The sequence below is a fragment of the Onychomys torridus genome, chromosome 10, assembly GCF_903995425.1.
Source record: "Onychomys torridus chromosome 10, mOncTor1.1, whole genome shotgun sequence".
NCBI classification, from domain to species: domain Eukaryota; kingdom Metazoa; phylum Chordata; class Mammalia; order Rodentia; family Cricetidae; genus Onychomys; species Onychomys torridus.
Genome location: NC_050452.1, coordinates 67,004,411 through 67,022,384, shown reverse-complemented (window position 1 = coordinate 67,022,384; position 17,974 = coordinate 67,004,411). Strand labels below are relative to the sequence as shown.

The 17,974-nt window shown below is 41.7% G+C and overlaps 1 protein-coding gene across 10 annotated transcripts in view; it reads right to left on the bottom strand.

Annotated features, from left to right (window-relative positions):
- The window catches only part of Bod1l1 (biorientation of chromosomes in cell division 1 like 1), a 54,984-nt gene extending 37,354 nt beyond the window's left edge, over positions 1-17,630 (bottom strand). For 7 of the 10 annotated variants that reach the window (XM_036200187.1, XM_036200178.1, XM_036200185.1 and 4 more), the window contains exons 1-8: positions 17,276-17,630; positions 12,252-12,376; positions 7,779-7,969; positions 6,687-7,298; positions 5,907-6,056; positions 2,867-3,033; positions 840-960; positions 198-336 (exon numbers count right to left, since the gene is read on the bottom strand). In XM_036200187.1, coding sequence (XP_036056080.1) covers positions 198-336; positions 840-960; positions 2,867-3,033; positions 5,907-6,056; positions 6,687-7,298; positions 7,779-7,969; positions 12,252-12,376; positions 17,276-17,512 — 1,742 coding nt within the window. In that variant the 5' untranslated portion in view covers positions 17,513-17,630. The remainder of the gene's footprint in view (positions 1-197; positions 337-839; positions 961-2,866; positions 3,034-5,906; positions 6,057-6,686; positions 7,299-7,778; positions 7,970-12,251; positions 12,377-17,275) is intronic. The other 3 variants (XM_036200180.1, XM_036200184.1, XM_036200188.1) reach the window with 1 other exon arrangement.
- Positions 17,631-17,974: the final 344 nt, after the last annotated feature.

Below are 17,974 nucleotides of genomic sequence, written 5' to 3'. Positions count from 1 at the left end.
ACCCCGAAACTCTCTATGAAGACCTGGCTAGCCTCAAATTCAGAGATCCCATTGCCTTTGCCTCCTAAGTACTGGGATTAAGGGTGTACACTACCACACCTGGCTACTTTTTAAGACAGCCTATGACCACGTTCAATGCCCTCTTCTGGAAGTACGCCACTAATCTGACAATTAGAACACAGCAGATAAAAATGTACCTTGAATCTTTTCTTCTTCTTTTGCTTAAGGCTACTTTTTTCTCTAAAACTTTCCGTTCTTTAAGGACTTCTTTAATTCTTGGGGCTTTCAGTTCCGAAGTCTTGGTTGATGAGTCTTCTAGGTCCACACTACTTTTGCCTAGAAATAAACAAATAAATAAATACATAGATAAATAAATAAGCTTTACTTTAAAGACAGCTTTGTAACAATGCTATATTTACTTTGCATTAAGGTTTTATAATTACTTTAAAACACAAAATACCTTTAATGGGTCTCAACTTCTGCTAGGAAAAACAGACCTTAATTTTGTTATATTTACTCTGCTAGATAAACGTCAGCACAAGGGCTGGAAGTACAGCTCGAGCAAGTTTGTGGTTTTGAGTTCAATCCCCAGCATCAAAGAGAAGGACAGAAAAGGAAAGAGAAAAAGCAAAGATGATGTAAGGTATAGGCTAGCTGTACGATCTTCATCAGAAACACTCAACTACTCTTATCTGAAGTCCATTCATTCACTACTGCAGGATAAATTGCTTCCACACTTAGGAACAGATCACTTTATTCTATGTGCATATGCCACAAGCAATATGAGACTAACTAGAAAATGATGGCATGCATAAGGTACTCTCAAATAGCAGCACTACCTGCTATACCTTGGTTCTTCACTTTGGAAGACTTCGTCTTCTCTGCTTTCTGTTTTCGTTTTTCTTCAAGTTTCTCTCTATTGATTCGCCTTCTTAAAAGTCTCTCTTCTTTTTCTTTAGCCTAAAACCATAAAATTGCCTGACATATTATCAGGTAAAAGCAAAGACATTCTGAGAGAACATAAAAAAAAACCTGAGAGTGCACCTCTGAAGTAGTGATCCAAGTAGTCAAAGCTGCCCCTGCTAACAAAGTTTTAGTTTGCTCTTCCGATGGTCTTACACATCAGTGGGATATGCACACATACATAAGGCTAAAGAAATGGCTCAGTTGTTAAAAGTACTTGTTCTTACAGAGGACCCAGGATCAGTTCCTAGCATCCACATGATAGCTAACAATCATCACTAACTCCAGTTCCAGGGGATCCAACAACTTCTTCTAAACTCTGCAGCCACTAGGTACACATATACACACACAGGCAAAACATACACATAAATCATAAAAACAAATAAAAAGGAGACATACACTATGTGTACATAGGTACTGGTATGACTGCTCTATTTTGACAGCTACCAGATGATAGAAGGCACAGATAAGAAAACTTTTCATGCTGGGCAGTGGTGGCGCACGCCTGTAATCCCAGCACTTGGGAGGCAGAGGCAGGTGGATCTATCTCTGTGAGTTTGAGGCTAGCCTGGTCTACAGAGCTAAGACAGGCTCCAAAGCTACAGGGAAACCCTGTCTCAAAAAAAAAAAAAAAAAAAAAAAGAGAAAACTTTTCATTGTTTTGTTATTTTTACCACTCCTTTCTAGCTCAGAGCTCCAAGCCAAAATTTCAAAAATCCTAAGCAGGTACAGCTCTTACCCAATATTCTCTCTAAGAAATAAGCCTAGAAGGAAAGCTAGCTAGCAATCACACTTTGTAGTGTTTTCTGCAATGTCCCTTCATTTTGAAATAAGAAACTTTTCCTATTTTAATGCTTCTTAAATTGTAAGCCATTTAAGAACCAATGAATTTTGTTTAAGAATCTATCATTAATTGAATGGGACTTGATAATTGGAAGCATTTTCAAATCCAGGGAATCAGTGGACTGCATTCCCTCAATACTAGACTAGTTGCACACTGTATCTTTATATGAAATGAGCCATATGGAAACAAGCATTTTCATAATATGAAAAACACTGCTGCATTTTTTCACTTTTGATTATAGTAACAATGATATAATCACCTTTGTGTCTAGTCTATGTAGTTCCATGGCAAGTTCCCTGAGAGCAAGGCCATGTCTGCTCTGTGCATACTAGTATCTTGGACAGACTATTACTCAAATTTTGTCAACCTGGTGCAGCAGGCTAAATCATAGCAGTTCTCAACCAGGGCATCGTGATCCCTTTGAGGGTCAAACAGCCCTTTCACAGGGGTCTCACATTAGATATCTTGCATATGAGATATTTACATTACTGCTGTGGATGTCTTTCTGTATGCTGTGAATATGTGTTACCCTCATTGGCTAATAAATAAAGCTGTATTGACCGATGGCAGGGCAGGATGGAGCCAGGCGGGAAAATCCAGGAGATAGTGAAAGGAGAAAGGAGAGTAGGAGGAGACGCCAGCCCGCCACCCAAGGAGCAACACGCCAGCAGACCAGTAACGCCACGGCCATGTGGCAACACACAGATTAATAGAAATGGGTTAATTTAAAATTAAAGAGCTAGTTAGCAAGAAGCCTGACCCATAGGCCATATAGTTTGTAAATAATATAAGCCACTGTGTGTTTACTTGGGATCAAGCAGCTGTAGGATGCTAGTGGGAGAGATTCGTCCTGACTGCGGGGCTGGGCAGGACTGGAGAAGCCTCTGGTTACACATTACAATTCATAACAGTAGCAAAATTACAGTTATGAAGTAGCAATGAAATAATTTTATGGTTTGGTTGGGAGTCACTAAAACATGAGGAACTGTATATTAAAAGGTCACAGCACTAGGAAGGTGGAGGACCACTGCTAATCAGCAAGGGATCAACTGGACTTACAATGGACTGCCGCCGCTGCTCTACTGTGAGTTCGTCATCAGAATCACTGTAGTACTTTGAGTAAAGATAGGGTTTGTGAACATAGGCATGCCGTACACTTCTGGCTTTTCCATCACTAGAATCACTGGTTTGAGTTTTTGTTTTATTCTGTTTGTTTTTCTCTTCATCTGGAAAGAAGTCAATATAAAGAATGAGTGCTTCTGTAATTAGCAACAGCATCAACATGTCACATAAGCAGTAAAAAACACCAATATACTTCAAATATATTTAAAGGTCCAAAGGGCTGTCTGCATGAGAAAGTTCAGAAGTTGACATTTTAAAAAACTACAAATCACTTCACATATAAAGTCTGACCAAGAAAAATTAGACACTGTAAGTACTTGTGTTACTAAATGAAAAATGAAGTATAGATGAAAGCTGCCAGAACTGATCTTAACAAAGAATAAGCAGGACATGTTGAGAACTAGGCTCCACTCTGCACCTGGAGCAGCATGCTTTTGCAGGCTCAACACGGAAGCCAAGTAACACTTTATTGGACTCACTATTGCGAGGCCTTTACCTGAGTATGATCTGATGGGAAGGACCCACTCAGAGGTTACTGGATGGTTCCTGCCAGTCTCAACTGAAGTTTCCCCTTCCTCTTTATGCCATTTGGGTTTATTAAGCCAGGAGTCCCCTTAGCCTTCTGCTCCTCCCAGTTATTTTAATGATGTATTTTGACAAATAGTTAATTCTCGTTTGTCAGTAGACCGGATATGAATGGTTTTGTCCTTATCGAGGAAGTTCACTTGAAGCTGCACTTTAAAGCACACTGGAAGCCAGGCGGTGGTGGCACACGCCTTTAATCCCAGCACTTGGGAGGCAGAGCCAGGTGGATCTCTGTGAGTTCAAGGCCAGCCTGGTCTACCAAGTGAGTTCCAGGAAAGGTGCAAAGCTACACAGAGAAACCCTGTCTCAAAAAACCAAAAAAAAAACCAAAAAAAAAAAAAAAAAAAAAAACCAAAAAAAAACCCACACTGGAGATCTTTTTTTATTTATTTTAGTTTTTGGACGAAGGGTCTTCTGGCTGTCCTGGAATTCATTATACCAGGCTGGCCTTGAGCTCATAGATATCTGCCTGCCTCTGCCTCCCAAGTGCTGGGAATAAAGCTGTGCACCACCTCACCCAGCTCACACTTGACATCTTAATGCCTACTTGTCAATTCAGGGAAAAGGCAGGAATCACAGTTCCTACACCTTAAACTAAAACCTCTATATTAGGAAGGCAATCTTTCCATCTGACACAGTAGAAATGGAAAAAAAGGAATGTTTTCATTTCCTATTACTTGTTGCCCTTAGTGAGCTTCTTATATTTTAGAGCCTATGCACATAAAATCTAGCCCCAATCAAGAAAGCATCCCAACAGACCCCAAAGCATCAGCAGAGTAGAGAAATCACTCAGGAGGGGAAATTCTCAGGACGGGAACTAGTCTTCCCTCATGGGCAGTACAGTGAGGACCAACATCAGTTAGGGTGCACTGCTGGATCCTACTTTGAATATATAAGTTCATTTCTCCTGGAGAAACACATAAAAGTTAAAGACACGAAGACTAAGAAAATTATCTGTGGAGTTAGTTCTACTTTTTTCCCTGAGTTTTTCCCTAGGCATCTGTTAGGATAATCTTTTTGTACATTGTGTGAAGATGTGTCTCTGTCCTTCTTCACTGCCTTCTGACTGGTTTAATAAAGAGTTGAATGGCCAATAGCTAGGCAGGAGAGGATAGACAAGACTTCCAGGGAGAGATAGGAACTCTGGGAAGGAAGACACAAGAGTTTTGCCAGCTAGATGAGAAGAAGGAAGTTGGATGTACAGTACTGAGGAGAGGTAATGAGCCATGTGGCAGACCGTAGATTAAAATAAGTGGGTTAATTTAAGTTTTAAGAGTTAGTTGGGAACAAGCCACAGCTGAGGCCAACCTTTCATAATTAATAAAAAGTCTCTGTGTCATTATTTGGGAGCTGGCTACAGGCATCCTATGCAAAGTTAGGAGGAAATGTAAAGAATGCTGCCTACTAGCAAGAGTATGCCAGGGCAAAGAGCAGCATGATGTACCAGCTCCAAGTAGACTCAGGTTTGGGTTCTGCCTTGGCTAGTGGCTCTGTGACTTTGGATTGGGCATACTTCAAGCTTTGTTCCCTTCGTTGTGCCTCCTGCCAGTGCTGCAGGAGCTAAGACACAGTCCCTGGACTGTGAGCACTTAGAAAGGGTTAGCTGACAAGCAACTGTATATAAAGACTTCAGCTTTGTCCAGAGAGATCTGACATTTGTCCTAGGCTTCTGTGAGGTCATCTCTATGCTCTCAGGATGATGTACTTGATTGGTGTGTTTCTGCTTGCCTGCTTTTCTTGAGGTCAAATTAAAGTCTACCATGGTTAGGAAAGGGGGACGGGGGCTGGGTCCTGCAGCAAGTCCTCCTGAGGGTCTAGAGACAGAAGGGCAAGTAAGTCTTTATGACTATATCCTGGAGCCCAAGTAAAAATTTCAAACTAAAGTATTGGTGAACTTTTGTGGTTGATCATATATTATCCCTATTATAGAAATACATGTCAAGGAAGTAAAACTGCCCACAATTCCAGAGAGAATATGCATAGAGCTCCTGTTTGGGACATTTCTGACTTTAGCTCTTTATTAAACCAATCAGAAGGTTTCTTTTAGGACTTCTTAGTTTCTAACTGGTGCCAGAAGTGAGGGCAGTCTTCTAGCTTGTACTTCTTCTGCTAAGTGTCCTTTACACATAACAAAAGTAGCTCTATGTGCACTATCTCCTTTCTGTCTTGCAGTAGTCTGAGATGATGGCCCTGGCCATGGAGAACTAAGGTTTGTAGTAACATGTACAAGGTTGATTAGATAGAAACCCTACAGTTCAGTCAGAAGCCAATCTTGCAATTACAAGGTAGCAGGCTCTTGCTAGGCCACACTCTGTCAAGAAGTAGGCACTAGAACAGAACACAAATAATGCTTAATAGAAACATCGTAGAGACATTGAGAAAAGTGCATTACCATCTGATGTAATCTCGCCTTCTTCCATGCTATCAGACATGACAACTTCCTCTTCTGTGTCTTCTTCAAAAGATGAAAGGTCGCTGGTGTGGACAGAGCTAACTGTGATGTCAGTGAGGCCATCTACATCAGAATCCATCAAGGAGCAATCTTAAAGAAGAAAATGAAACAAACAACTAGCCATTAGAACATATTCAAAACCTAAGCCCTAAATATGAAAAATTTCCTGCTTTAAATAGATGTCAAAGAAATCAGCTATCAGAAAGGCAGCTATCTTAATAAAATACAAAAGTAAAATAGTAATTTGCAAAAATAACTTTTAATTAGCAATGTAAAGATATGTACAAGTATAAATTTTAAGTAACTGATTATTACTACCTGGTATTTTGAAGATTAGCACATACAGCTTAAGTTGCTTGGAACAGTGTGAACATAAATGATAACACAAGTTTGTAGCTTTTCTGTTAATTTTCTTTGTGAACAGACACATCAGTATAGAAAAGAAATTATAAATATTAATTGCCTCTCTTCCCCCTAGCCCAAATGGGGCCTGATTATTTAGCCCAGGCTGGTCTGGATTCTGCAATCATCACGCACTATGCTGGGATTACTGCTGTGTGCCATCATGCCCAGCTTATTACTTTTATAGTTTTACAAGTTTTCAAGTCTGACATGGAAGCATCAAAACAAATCATTAAAATCCAAAGCCAAATGTGGCACTGTTCCTCTTCCCCTGAGGAACAGCCTGCTCTTGAAAGAAACATGGATGAGTGCACGCACCTTCTCTTGTCCCCTCGCTAGCCCTGGCTCTGCTGTTGATCTTTTCAGAAGGAAGCTTCATGCTCTCTATGTCTTTGTCCTTTGCTTGTTTCTCATCTTTTGCTTTCTGCGTATCTTCGCTCCTTTTGGAGTGATCAATTTTTTTTTCAGTCTTTTCTTTCTTTTCTTTCTTTCTTTCTCCTTTCTCATTACTGTCTGGTTTCTTTTCCCCTTTGTCCACCGATTTATTTTTTTGGTCACTGCTTTCCTGTTGAACATCCTTACTCAGTAAAAGTAAGCTATTCTCTTTCGTGTGATTTTTAGTTTCTTCCACTGGACAAGGGAGATCACTAGGTTCTTCTGACTTGGGAGCAGTTTCTACGCTCTCAGCTCCAGAATCAGGGGTAGCCTTTTCTTTATCAGCTCCATCCTCTGCGCCTCTCTCTTTGTCAGTGCTGATGTCAGTGCTGGGCTGAGATGAGAGTTTTCTGAGTACTCTCTCACTGGCCTTGGCATTTGACATTTCTGTTGAAGCTCGGGCAGCATTAGCCTCTTGGTTAAGAGAAGTTATGGTTTCCAAGATTGACATGGCATCACTGGCTACATTAGCACTGGGCCCAGGAGCAGGAACACCTTCAACGAGAAGATAAGGCTTCAAGTAAATTCATTCAAAAAGCACACCCATCCACTTCATCTACACAACACACCATTGTTAGAAGTTGGGCAGCAATGCATGCTCCTGTAGGTTTTCAGGTATAGTGCTGGCATACACACTCACAAATTTCAGTCTCCTGAGTACAGTGTCTTATAGGAAGAGTACCAATAAATCTGAGAACATTCTAGTTGTGAGAAGAATGTCTTCACTAATTTTTTCCAGTTACTTCCTCTCTTACAGTGATCATGCACACATAAACTCATAATTATTAAAATGCTTTTTAAAATTAATTTCAAGGAAGAAATGTCATGCCAGTTGACGAATCTGAGCAATACTGAAGGTACATGTAGTTTCACTTGAGTAGCTAAGTGGAGCAAGGTATTAAAGAACCAAACGTCCCTAGGTAGGCAACCAGATCAAGGAGAGCACAGCAACTGACAAGAGTAAAAGCAAAGCACCTTGGGGAATGACGGAAGAGTCCGGCTTCTCGTCGTCAGGAGCTGTGCTGCCAGTAGCTTCCTCCTTGTGATTCAGTGTGGCCAGAAATTCATGCACAGCTTTTTCCACCTGAGGCCTGAATGTGTGGTTGATCTTTGGATCCACAACCTGAGAAATAATTCGGTCGATACCAGACTCCAGCATTCCTGATCTGAAATACAGGTAATTCACAGAAAGGAAAAGAAATAATTTATATTATTTGCATAAAATATTTTAAATAAAACAGCATATACTATAGATATGTTCAACCTTCAATAGTCTGTTTGGGCGGTTTAATACAGTAGTGGTTTTAGGTATGCTATACTACAAAGACATTTGTAAACGATCCACCAATGCATCACTGGTGGAAAAACTAACACATATAAAAGGCCTTTGAAATTGCTTCAGCACTACAGAACACAAGAGAGGTGGTGCTTCGCTCATCCTCCATCCCTGGAACACAAGAGCACCTCACGACTGATGAGTTCCAGGCCTAAAGTAAATCTCTCAATGTTGAAACTTTCTTTTTTTTAAAAATAGAAAATATAAACTTTTTTTATAAGTCTTAGAGTTTCCAGTTAAAGTGAAGAATATACACAAAGTATAATTTCATCAAATTAAGAAACAAGAAACAAGGAAAACAAAAATAAAACTCAAGATGTCTGGCTTTCTTTTTATTACCTTCCTGCTATAAAACAGGATGATTTAGTCATTCAAGAGGTAGGTTATGAATGTCTTCTACACAAAAGGCACCATGCTGGCCACCAGGCAGCTACAAACCAGACCTGGGCCCTGAATGCTGGTTAGAGACTGAGACAACTGAAGTACAAGAGTTTAGGCATGAACTCACACCATGTCCTGAGGGGAGAGAGAGGAGTAAAGGATTATTGGCTATGTCCAAGGTAAGTTGGGACCACTCCACTAAGAGAAGCCATTTGAGCTGAGTCTTGATTTGTATAGATGTGGAAGGAAGGAAAGGGGCTCCACGTTAAAGAACATCACAAGGCAGACAGAGGAGTGGCAAGGACAGAAGCAGCACTTCTGTAAAATGACGTCTGAGCACAATAGATTTAAGAACACTAGAATGCACCAGGAGGAATCAAAGACCCAGGACAGCTTTGAGAGACTGAAGCATTAGTCACCTGCTTCTTGGCCTCCATCTTTAGGGATAGAATGGGCAAGGAGTTGGTCTTTAAACTGTCAGATGCTGTTTCTGAGTGCACCTGTCTGAAGTGAGGGTGGACTGGATTTTCAATTCCTAAGGCACTTTGCAGCCATGTGGTACTATAATTCTATTTATGTGGGACATAAAGAAAAATGAGCTGACATGCAACAAAGTAGGTTACCTGCCTTTTAAAGTTCTAAGATTAAAAAACAGAACACAAATCTTGAAAACAGTGCTATATCTTAAAGGTGTCCTTTTTGTCCCCTTAAAGGTGACTTGCAAATACAGCAGAAAGAATCATTAAAAAGTTCTGCTGTAAGGCATAAGCACAAAGGCACAAAATGAAAGAATAAAATCCACTGAACCTAAAAATACTGCTTCAGTTGCCTTCTCTGTTTGCCTATGTTTTGGCTTCTTGTCCTGTAAACAAAGTACTCCTAAATGTAGTCTTTCTTCCCACAGACATCAGCTCTGATCTTATATAAAATTCTGTCCAGAGGTACTGATCCACTGCTCTTTGTAGGCTCCCTGCCTTGGGGTATTCCCTAGCTGCTTCCTCAGACAGGAAAGTCTCAGCTCTAGGTCCACAGGTAAAGACAAATGCTGACAATAGATATGTTCCTGGTTAAAGTTATGCAGGCCTGGTAGTACATGTCTATAATACCAGCTACTTAGGAGGCTGAGGCAGATAGTCACAAGCTTACTGCCTGCCTGAGCAATAGGGAAAACTCAGGACAAGAGTTCAAGACCAGCTCGGGTATTTGGAGAACTTTTCTCAAAATAAAAAGAAAATAAAAGAGGGCTGAAGTCAGGCATGGTGGTGAAGTCAGTTCCTGTAATTCTAGCACTCCAGTTCCAGGCTATTCTAGGCTACATACAGACTTTGAGACCCATGACTACATACTGATACCCTTTAAAAAGAAGTAACTCAGTGACAGAGTGCTTATTCTGCATTTATGAAAACCTGGATCCAACCCTTAGTACTGAAAAAAAAAAAGTAAATACATAAATCAAATCAAGTCCTTCTCTTTTAAAATTCTGTCAAGATCATTACAGAAAGCTATTCAACATTTTCAGATTCTGCGTTGTAAATGAATACATAAGCAGAATAAAAATTTCCTTCCTCCTGAATCAAAAGATAAGCTACTGCATTGATCTGTCTTAAGTTGCTACACAAATGGCAACTGCAATGCCTTAACCTTGGTCAATCAGCTGAGTATTTTCTCCAGTGTGTTTATGAAAACCTGCTTCAGATTAGTTATTTCTATAACTAGTCCATCCATACAGTATTCATTTGCATGCAACTAAAGAATCCTTTTCTAAGCCTGATACAATGATGCATGCTTTCAATCCTGGCACTCAGGAGGCAGAGGCAGGCAGACCTCTGTGAGTTCGAGACCAGCCAGATCTATAGAGTGAGGTTGAGGATAGCCAGAGTTACATAGTGAGACCCTGCCTCAAAACAAAACAAAACAACCCCCCCCCCCACAAACAAAACAAAACAAATACTTCTCTAGGGAAAAGGAAAGCTTTAATATGTTACTATCACTAACATAAAGCTTTGCAAATGGGGCAAGCAAGATATTTCAGGGGTTAAAAGCACTTACTGTTCAAGCCCAATGACCTGAGTTCAATCCCTGGATCCCATAGTGGAAGGGAGAACTTACTCCCAACATTTTTCTTTGAGCTCCATAACCAGAGGATAACAAGGGGAAAATTTACAGAAACCTCAGGAAGAGTAGCAGCTAAGTTATCCAGAATACAGCCGTTCTCCTTCTCAGTCTCTAGTCTAGAGGAAGCCAGCACCAGTGTTCACCACTGCCATAATCATTGGCTTCCTTACTTTTTACCAGGCATGAAAATGTGGTAAAGATGTCTGTTATTGGTATCAGGATCTTAAGTGATTGATTTTCACATTTCCCTTTCCTTTGCCTACAATAAAATAAATGACAGCTTCCTCATCTTACAGATTTTGAACACTAAAGTATACATGAAACTCCAGAAAACCAGTCTTCTGCTTGAGTCTCTCAGCATGGGACAATAAGACAGTGCAAGATTTGTAGCATCCTGTGGCCTGGATCAGCACAAAGGTTGCCAGAGCCTTTTAAACAGATGGTAATGAAGCAATGCAATCATTTGTGAGAAGGGCAGCAGCTAGAAAGCGTTGAAAGAGAGCCCTGGATTATCAGCAGCATTGCATACAAATGGGAGTGTCCCGTGTCCGTCCCCCCCAACCCCCACCCCACTCCAGCTCTCTTTGCGGTGCTGCTCTGCTCGCTGTTCTACTGAAGGCCTTTGTGGAAAGAAGGGGCCTTCTTGCCCTGCCACTCAATAGACTCCTTCTAGCATCTTCTTTTCAGGAAACAGCTTTGACTTTTTACCAACAGGTGGTATTAAGCAGCCTTCCGATGGCATCTTTTGATCTCACCTGGACTCTGTTACAGGTTCTCAAACAGCTTTTAAAACATAGACAACAAAGCTGGTGCTATTTCCTTTTCTTATGCACAGGGAGACACAGTCTAAGCTCCCAGGCTCCAGGTTTCTAGTATTACCTGGGGCTAAATGGACTTTTTAGTGAATTTTTATTTCTGGGGCTTAGAACTATCACACTACATAGGCTTGAGTTAGATTGCTCACCTATTTAAAGCCATATTTTATAAATGTTCTTGAGTATAAATATTTGTCAAAGCAGGAAGAATAGGCACTCTTTAAACAACTGGGATAGAAAGTCTTTTTGTCTTAGCAAATATTTATATTCAAAAACAAGTGAAAGATTGTAAATCAAGTTTGTCCTTTTTAAAAAGTAAATATTCCAGACTTTTTCAAATATTGCAGTTTTTATTCTTTGTTTCTTATGCTGGTACAAAAATGACCAGACAGATCAAATGTATTTTCTTTTGGCTACATACTATATATTTAGAAAACAAAACACCTTCAAATAAGCAATTTTTTTTTTTTTTAAATTTTAGGGTTCTATCATGTTCTGTTTGGTAAACAAAAAAACTGTTATGAGTATAACTGTCTAGGACATCATAGCATTTGCATCTATTAATATTTACATAGAGACTTTTCTTGGACAAATTTTCTTCAAGATATGCCACTACAAGAAAAGAGTTAAAATTTATAGGAGAAATATGAAATGAGGAGACCATACTCCAAAATTATACTAGACGAAGGCACATCAACCTTCCAAAACTGCCATCAGGAGAATGTACTTCTGTTTGCTTTCTGACAAAGTAAGTAGCAAGCAGCATGTTAAATTGAACCTGTGCACTCTACTCAGACTTACTTCAGAACTTGCTGTCGGATATTGTTTCTCAGTTGGTTCTTATTAAGGTGCGGACTCCATGTATGAGTTGCCAAGTGGTTTGCAACAAAGTTGTCAACTCTCTGCCTCAGATTCTGATAGGCAGGCTAGAAAGAAGAAAAAAAAATCATAAATGCTAGAAACCTTTAATTCATACAAATTGATAACTGGTTCAATAATTTTAGTACATTTAATAGGCCTAAGGTTTCTTTCTTACAGTGTCGATAGAAAGTTTCTCAGTTATAGCTTTCAAATACTGCCTATTTTGTCTAAGACAAGCTGTTTGGAAATAAAGTAAGATAGAGAAGACAATTTTTTTTTTTTTTTTTATAGACAAAAGAGGAGAAACAAGACACAAATGTTAATATTGGAGGATTGGAAACAAAGAAAGGCAGCAAAGCCCAAGAAAGAAGTCTTGAGTGAGAATGTGGCATTTGACCTGGAAAATTGGTTTCAAAGTTGCATGATGTAACTAGGGAGGAGACTGGCCTTCATTGTGGCCAGAGCCAACAACACAAGAAAGTAATAAGGGGACTAGAAAACTCTAAGGTCAGAAGCTTTGGGACTATATACTGGTAGTCTTATTTAGTAGCTGAAGGGGGCACAAGGGCAACAGAAATGAAAACACAGATTGGGACCTGGTGCTGGCACAAGGAGGTTGGAGAGTGGGAATTCATTATACATATGAGCACAGGGATTCACTAGCTGAGCATAAACAGACACACAACTCACCTGGCAAAGTATGCAATGACTAAAATAATGGAAGTCAGTTTGGTAAGATAGGAGGTAAAAGTTATAGACTCAAGGGAAATTACTCAGGGACATACCAATGAACCATAATCCAAATCTGAAGTAAAAGTAGTTCTCAAGCAAAAGTGATTTTAAGCTCTCTTCCCGAAAGCAAGCATTTGGTAATGTCTAAAGCATTTTAGATCTTAACTGAGGAGAGAGCAAGGATGCTATCGAATATTCTACACAGCTCAGGACAGACCCTACAGGAACTAACCAGCTCAAAAGGTGCACAGTGTCCAAGGCTTAGAACTGCTATCCCCACATCTACCCCCCACCCCCCAAAAAAAAGAAGGAAGAGGAGGAGGAGGAAAATGAAATCAAGTCATCCCTATTCAAGAAATGGTTCTGAGGGCGGTGGTGGTGCACAACTCTAATTGCAGCACTCAGAAGGCAGAGGCAGGTGGATCTCTGAGTTAGAGGTTAGCCTGGTCTACAGAACGAGTTCCAGGACACCAAGGGCTACAAAGAGAAAGCATCTCAAAAAAAAAAAAAAAAGAAAGAAAAGAAAAAAAGGAAGGAAAGAAAGAAATGGTTCTGTGTTAGTGCCTCAGTCAGTCCCGTTACCTATTTATTCAAGGTTATCTTTCCTCTCTCTGTCTTTTTTTCCTTCAGTATAGTTGGGTGACCTAGAATGATTTTTAAGAAAAGTAGCACAGTATCATCCTGTGCCACTTTTCCCTCTCTCCTTTAAAAGCATATATCCCAGCAACCCATTTTCATATACCCATTCCCTCTACCTGTCCATCTGACAAAGTTCTCACCTTCAGAGTTCATCCTATCCCAGGTCATTCTGACATCCAACGCAGGCTTATTATACAGCCATTCTTTCACAGCTCCTACCATCTTCTATACATACCACCACTCAACAATTCTTGCAGGGCACTGTATTTTGCAAAAGCAGAAATTCTTACCTCCTTTACAGTGTAGCCCTGCTCTTGTCCACACTGCTTGGCAGATAAGTAATTAAAACGCTGTCCTCCAATAACTAGGTACCTACCTCACAACAGAATTGAAGATCCTAGTATCATTTCCAATTTCCAACTCTTGCTGCTGTCTACTTTCTCTTTCCCAAGAAAGTTGCCCAGTTACTTATTTATGGCCTTCTCCACTTAGTCATGAAATTTTCAACATGAAAATGTCTTTCTCCCTAGTATTTATAATGTATATTTCTTCTTTTAACAAGTGTTTATTAGACTTGAATATATTTAGCTTTTTAGTCCTCTCAAAATAAATTCAAATTTCAACTTCCCCCAAAGGAAAAATTTTCTTTTTTCTAAGTTTTTCCATTAGCAGAGTATGATAGTACATGTGTGTAATCTCAGCATTTGCATCATCGAGGCAGGAGGATGGCAATTTCAAGGTCTACTTAGGCTACACACTGAGTTCAAGGCTAGCCTGTGTTACATGGCAGATCCTGCCTTAAATTTAGCATCAACAAGTTCTTCTGATAAGCAAAGTCTGCAGATGCCACCAGAAGCCCCAGCATCAGAGGGTGTTCAGAATCTCTTTCCTACTACTCTTCCCCCATGCTCCAAGGCGGCTCATTTCCTGGTATTCTTGCCTACCCAAGCCTAACTCACATCCATCTTTAGGAGAGTACGTTAAATGTTCTAAAGTTAGGGTCATCAAAACATTTGTCCAAAGTAGATCATGAATTACTACCTCATCTAAAATATAAGTCAGATCATGACCCTTTGCTCAAACGCACTAATAATTTCTCAGTACTAGAAATCCCCCAAACAATTTTGTTGAGATCCAGAATTTACTAGACTGCGTTATATGGCTCCAGGAGTGGCAGTAGACATTGTACATCTATCTCATCCTTGTGTGGATACACTGAGGTGGACACTCTGTTCTTGGGACAGCATCTGGAAGCTATCAAGTGTATTGATTCTTACACATGTTAACTGAGCCTATACACTATATGTTTGGGTAGAAAGCAGGACAGTCTTTTGGGTTCAATTGTGAAGAATATAAGACTTCATGAGTGGCAGATGAGATTCAAGAGTTCTATTAAAGTGATAGTCCTTTGTACGAATAGGGATTATTACCTCTATGTTGGCCTACTCATTAAAATGTTATAAATGTTACATTCCTAGGTAGTATTCTTTTTCTTTTTACATTTTAGAAAAAAATAGAAATTTGACTTAATTACAAATATTTTAAATTAAAACCAACACAATTGTTATCTAAGGGAGAGGAAGGGAAGAGAAGGCTAGAAGGGAGGAGAAAGTCAAGGATGGAAGGGAAGAGAGACTGAGTGATTATAGAAAGTTTCAGTAACTATTCGCACCTGTGTGCCCACTCGCTGGGAAGAAGATGTCATTTCAGTTCTGCTCCTCTCTAGCTTCAAGCTTCTCTTACCTGGAGAAGAATGTTCTGCGGGCCCTCAGCTCTCTATCCAGAGCAGAAGGCTGAACTGTATGAAACTGCCTATAGTCAACCACTGTGAACTACTGAACACAGCACTTTAATGTGTGTGTTTAAAGAGAAGGAAGGGACTAGTTTTTCTCAGACTGTCATACCAACTTCTCTTCTTTCCCCCAAGGAACATTTTAATAATCTACTTTTGAGAGTTTTGGCAGGGATACTATGGAGACACAGTAGTAACAATTAGTAGGGATGGGATAAATAAAAGGTTGAGTTGGGAAGACTGCACCTCCTTCATCTGTATATTAAAACTTAACTTTTATATGCAATATACACAATGACAACACAGACCCTCAGGTTTCTGAGAACATCAAAGTATAATACCCACTTGCTGCTTGTAAACAACTAGCTTTATATGGGGAAATATTTACCTAACCATGCCTAATATTTTCTCATTAAAACATTTTTCAAAACGCAATAGCAATGCTTTTAAAATATGGTCATGATAGTCCCTAAGTAAAGTAAGATTATATTTCCTATACACACCCTAATAAACTAAAGTCCCTGTGAATAAACCTTTAACACCTTAGAAAGGCTAAGGGAATGGGCCCAACAGCAGAGTCCTTGAAGGAGAAGATATCCTTAGGTACTTAGGAGGAATTTCTCTAGAGGAGATGGCAGAACAGTGTGCAGTCGACCTCAAGGCCAAGGATTTGCAGGTGCTGTAAACACCCGCCTTTTAGGGGAACCAGGTTCTTCAGATCTGCCAGTCTGGAAAAAAAACTTCCATCATCATAGTTCCAATCAAATGGACCCTCCCACTTCAAAGCAAAACCAAATACATACACTAAACCAAATTAAAGCAACAAAAAGCCCACACTAGAAACCAACACCTCTCCCTTCACCTGCTTCCAGACACACTCCTGTAGCTTTTCACCAACTTCACTGACTGACTGCTCCTTCCTGCATCCTCGGTTCACTCCGCTAAAGCACCTTTCTGGGACAGTACCGGGTTCCTCCGTTCCCCTTCTTTTTGGATACGGAACCTTGTTGCTGACTCTTGCCTTACCGTGCTCACTCTCCTAACGCACCCCACCCCGACCCCCGTTCTTCTTCCACTTCAGCATTTGCTGTCATGTCTCCTCCACGCTTTCCCCACTGAACGGCTCCATTCTCTCTACCTCCATCTCTCTCTGCCTCTTCTCATCTTAGCAAACTGCCTTGACCTAACTACTAAATCAGGCAGTCATTGCTAGAGATCAAACGACAGTACTATCTCCCCAACCCACTTTTTTTGTCTGCCCAGGTTTGCCTCCCTACCTTTGCATGTTTACCCGCCCCCCCAACAGCCAGCAAAACACATTGCAAATAACTCCATGACCACTTTACGATGTATGCAAACGCCAAATCTGTGGCTTTTTACAACCGAAGAAACTTTAGGAGGGCAAAAACCAACTTGGGTGCAAAGTTAATAGAGCGATAAATCACGAGAAATAAGAATGAACCATTAAACCGAGTCCCGTTTTCCCTAGTGCTTCCAAACCAGCTTCCCTAGGAACAATGACTTGGTCTTGCTTACCACAGCGGTGTAACTGCAGAGGCCAAGCAGTGCCTGGCACATAGTAGGTATTCAAGAAACACTAGCCTACGAAAGGAACACGGGGATGAATGAACATTCCAAGCCTTGCAGAGTGCATGGCACACCGCTGCAGGTCAGGAAAAAGGAAGCGGCTGCAAAAGGAGCCCTGTGAGCGACAGAGTCGCGAGGGTCGGGTCTGAGGAAGCCGCCCCTCGGAGCACGCGGGGCCCCGCTCCCCGCGCCGCCCGCCGTCCCAGCCCCGCACCTTGGTGTCCACGTCCGCCAAGCAGTCCCTGCGGAACTGGTCGAAGAGCCCCTGGCTCTTGAGGTGGTTCACGATCATGGCAACGAGCTGCGGGTCCCCGGCGCCCGCACCCGCGCCGCCCGGCCCGCTCGCTCCGGGGCCAGCCCCAGGGCCCGGCGGCGGCGGTGGAGGCTGTGGCTGTGGCGGCGGCGGCGGAGGAGCGGGCGGCGGAGGCTGCGGCTGCGGGTTGGTGGCCATGGCGGCCCGGGCCGTGGAGCGCGCGAGCCCAGGCGGGCAGGCGCTCCGGGGGAGGCGACTACACAGGTCCCGCCGCCTGAGGGAAGCCAACGGGATGTTGTTACGGAACCAGCGGATCTAGAACAACCCCGGAAGTGAAAAGGAACTGAGGGAAAGGAGGAAAAGGCGGTGACAGCGGCAACTACGGTCTGGCTACGGGGGCCGCCATGGTCCAATTCCCGCCGCCTGGAGGCGTGAGCGCCCCCGCGAGGCTGAGCCGGGCTGGAACTGGCTGCGGTGGCGTCCGCCGTTGGGAGGCGGGGCGGCTGAGCGCTGGGTGGCAGCTGAGCGCTGGGTGGCAGCTTAAGCCCGCTCGCGTTGCACCTTCAGCTTCTGCTCAGGGTAGACAGGAGGAGGGTAGGGTTGCCCTAGTTTTACCTGTGTGGCTGCCAGCCCCACCGGACTTGCTCCTTTTTCTCCAGG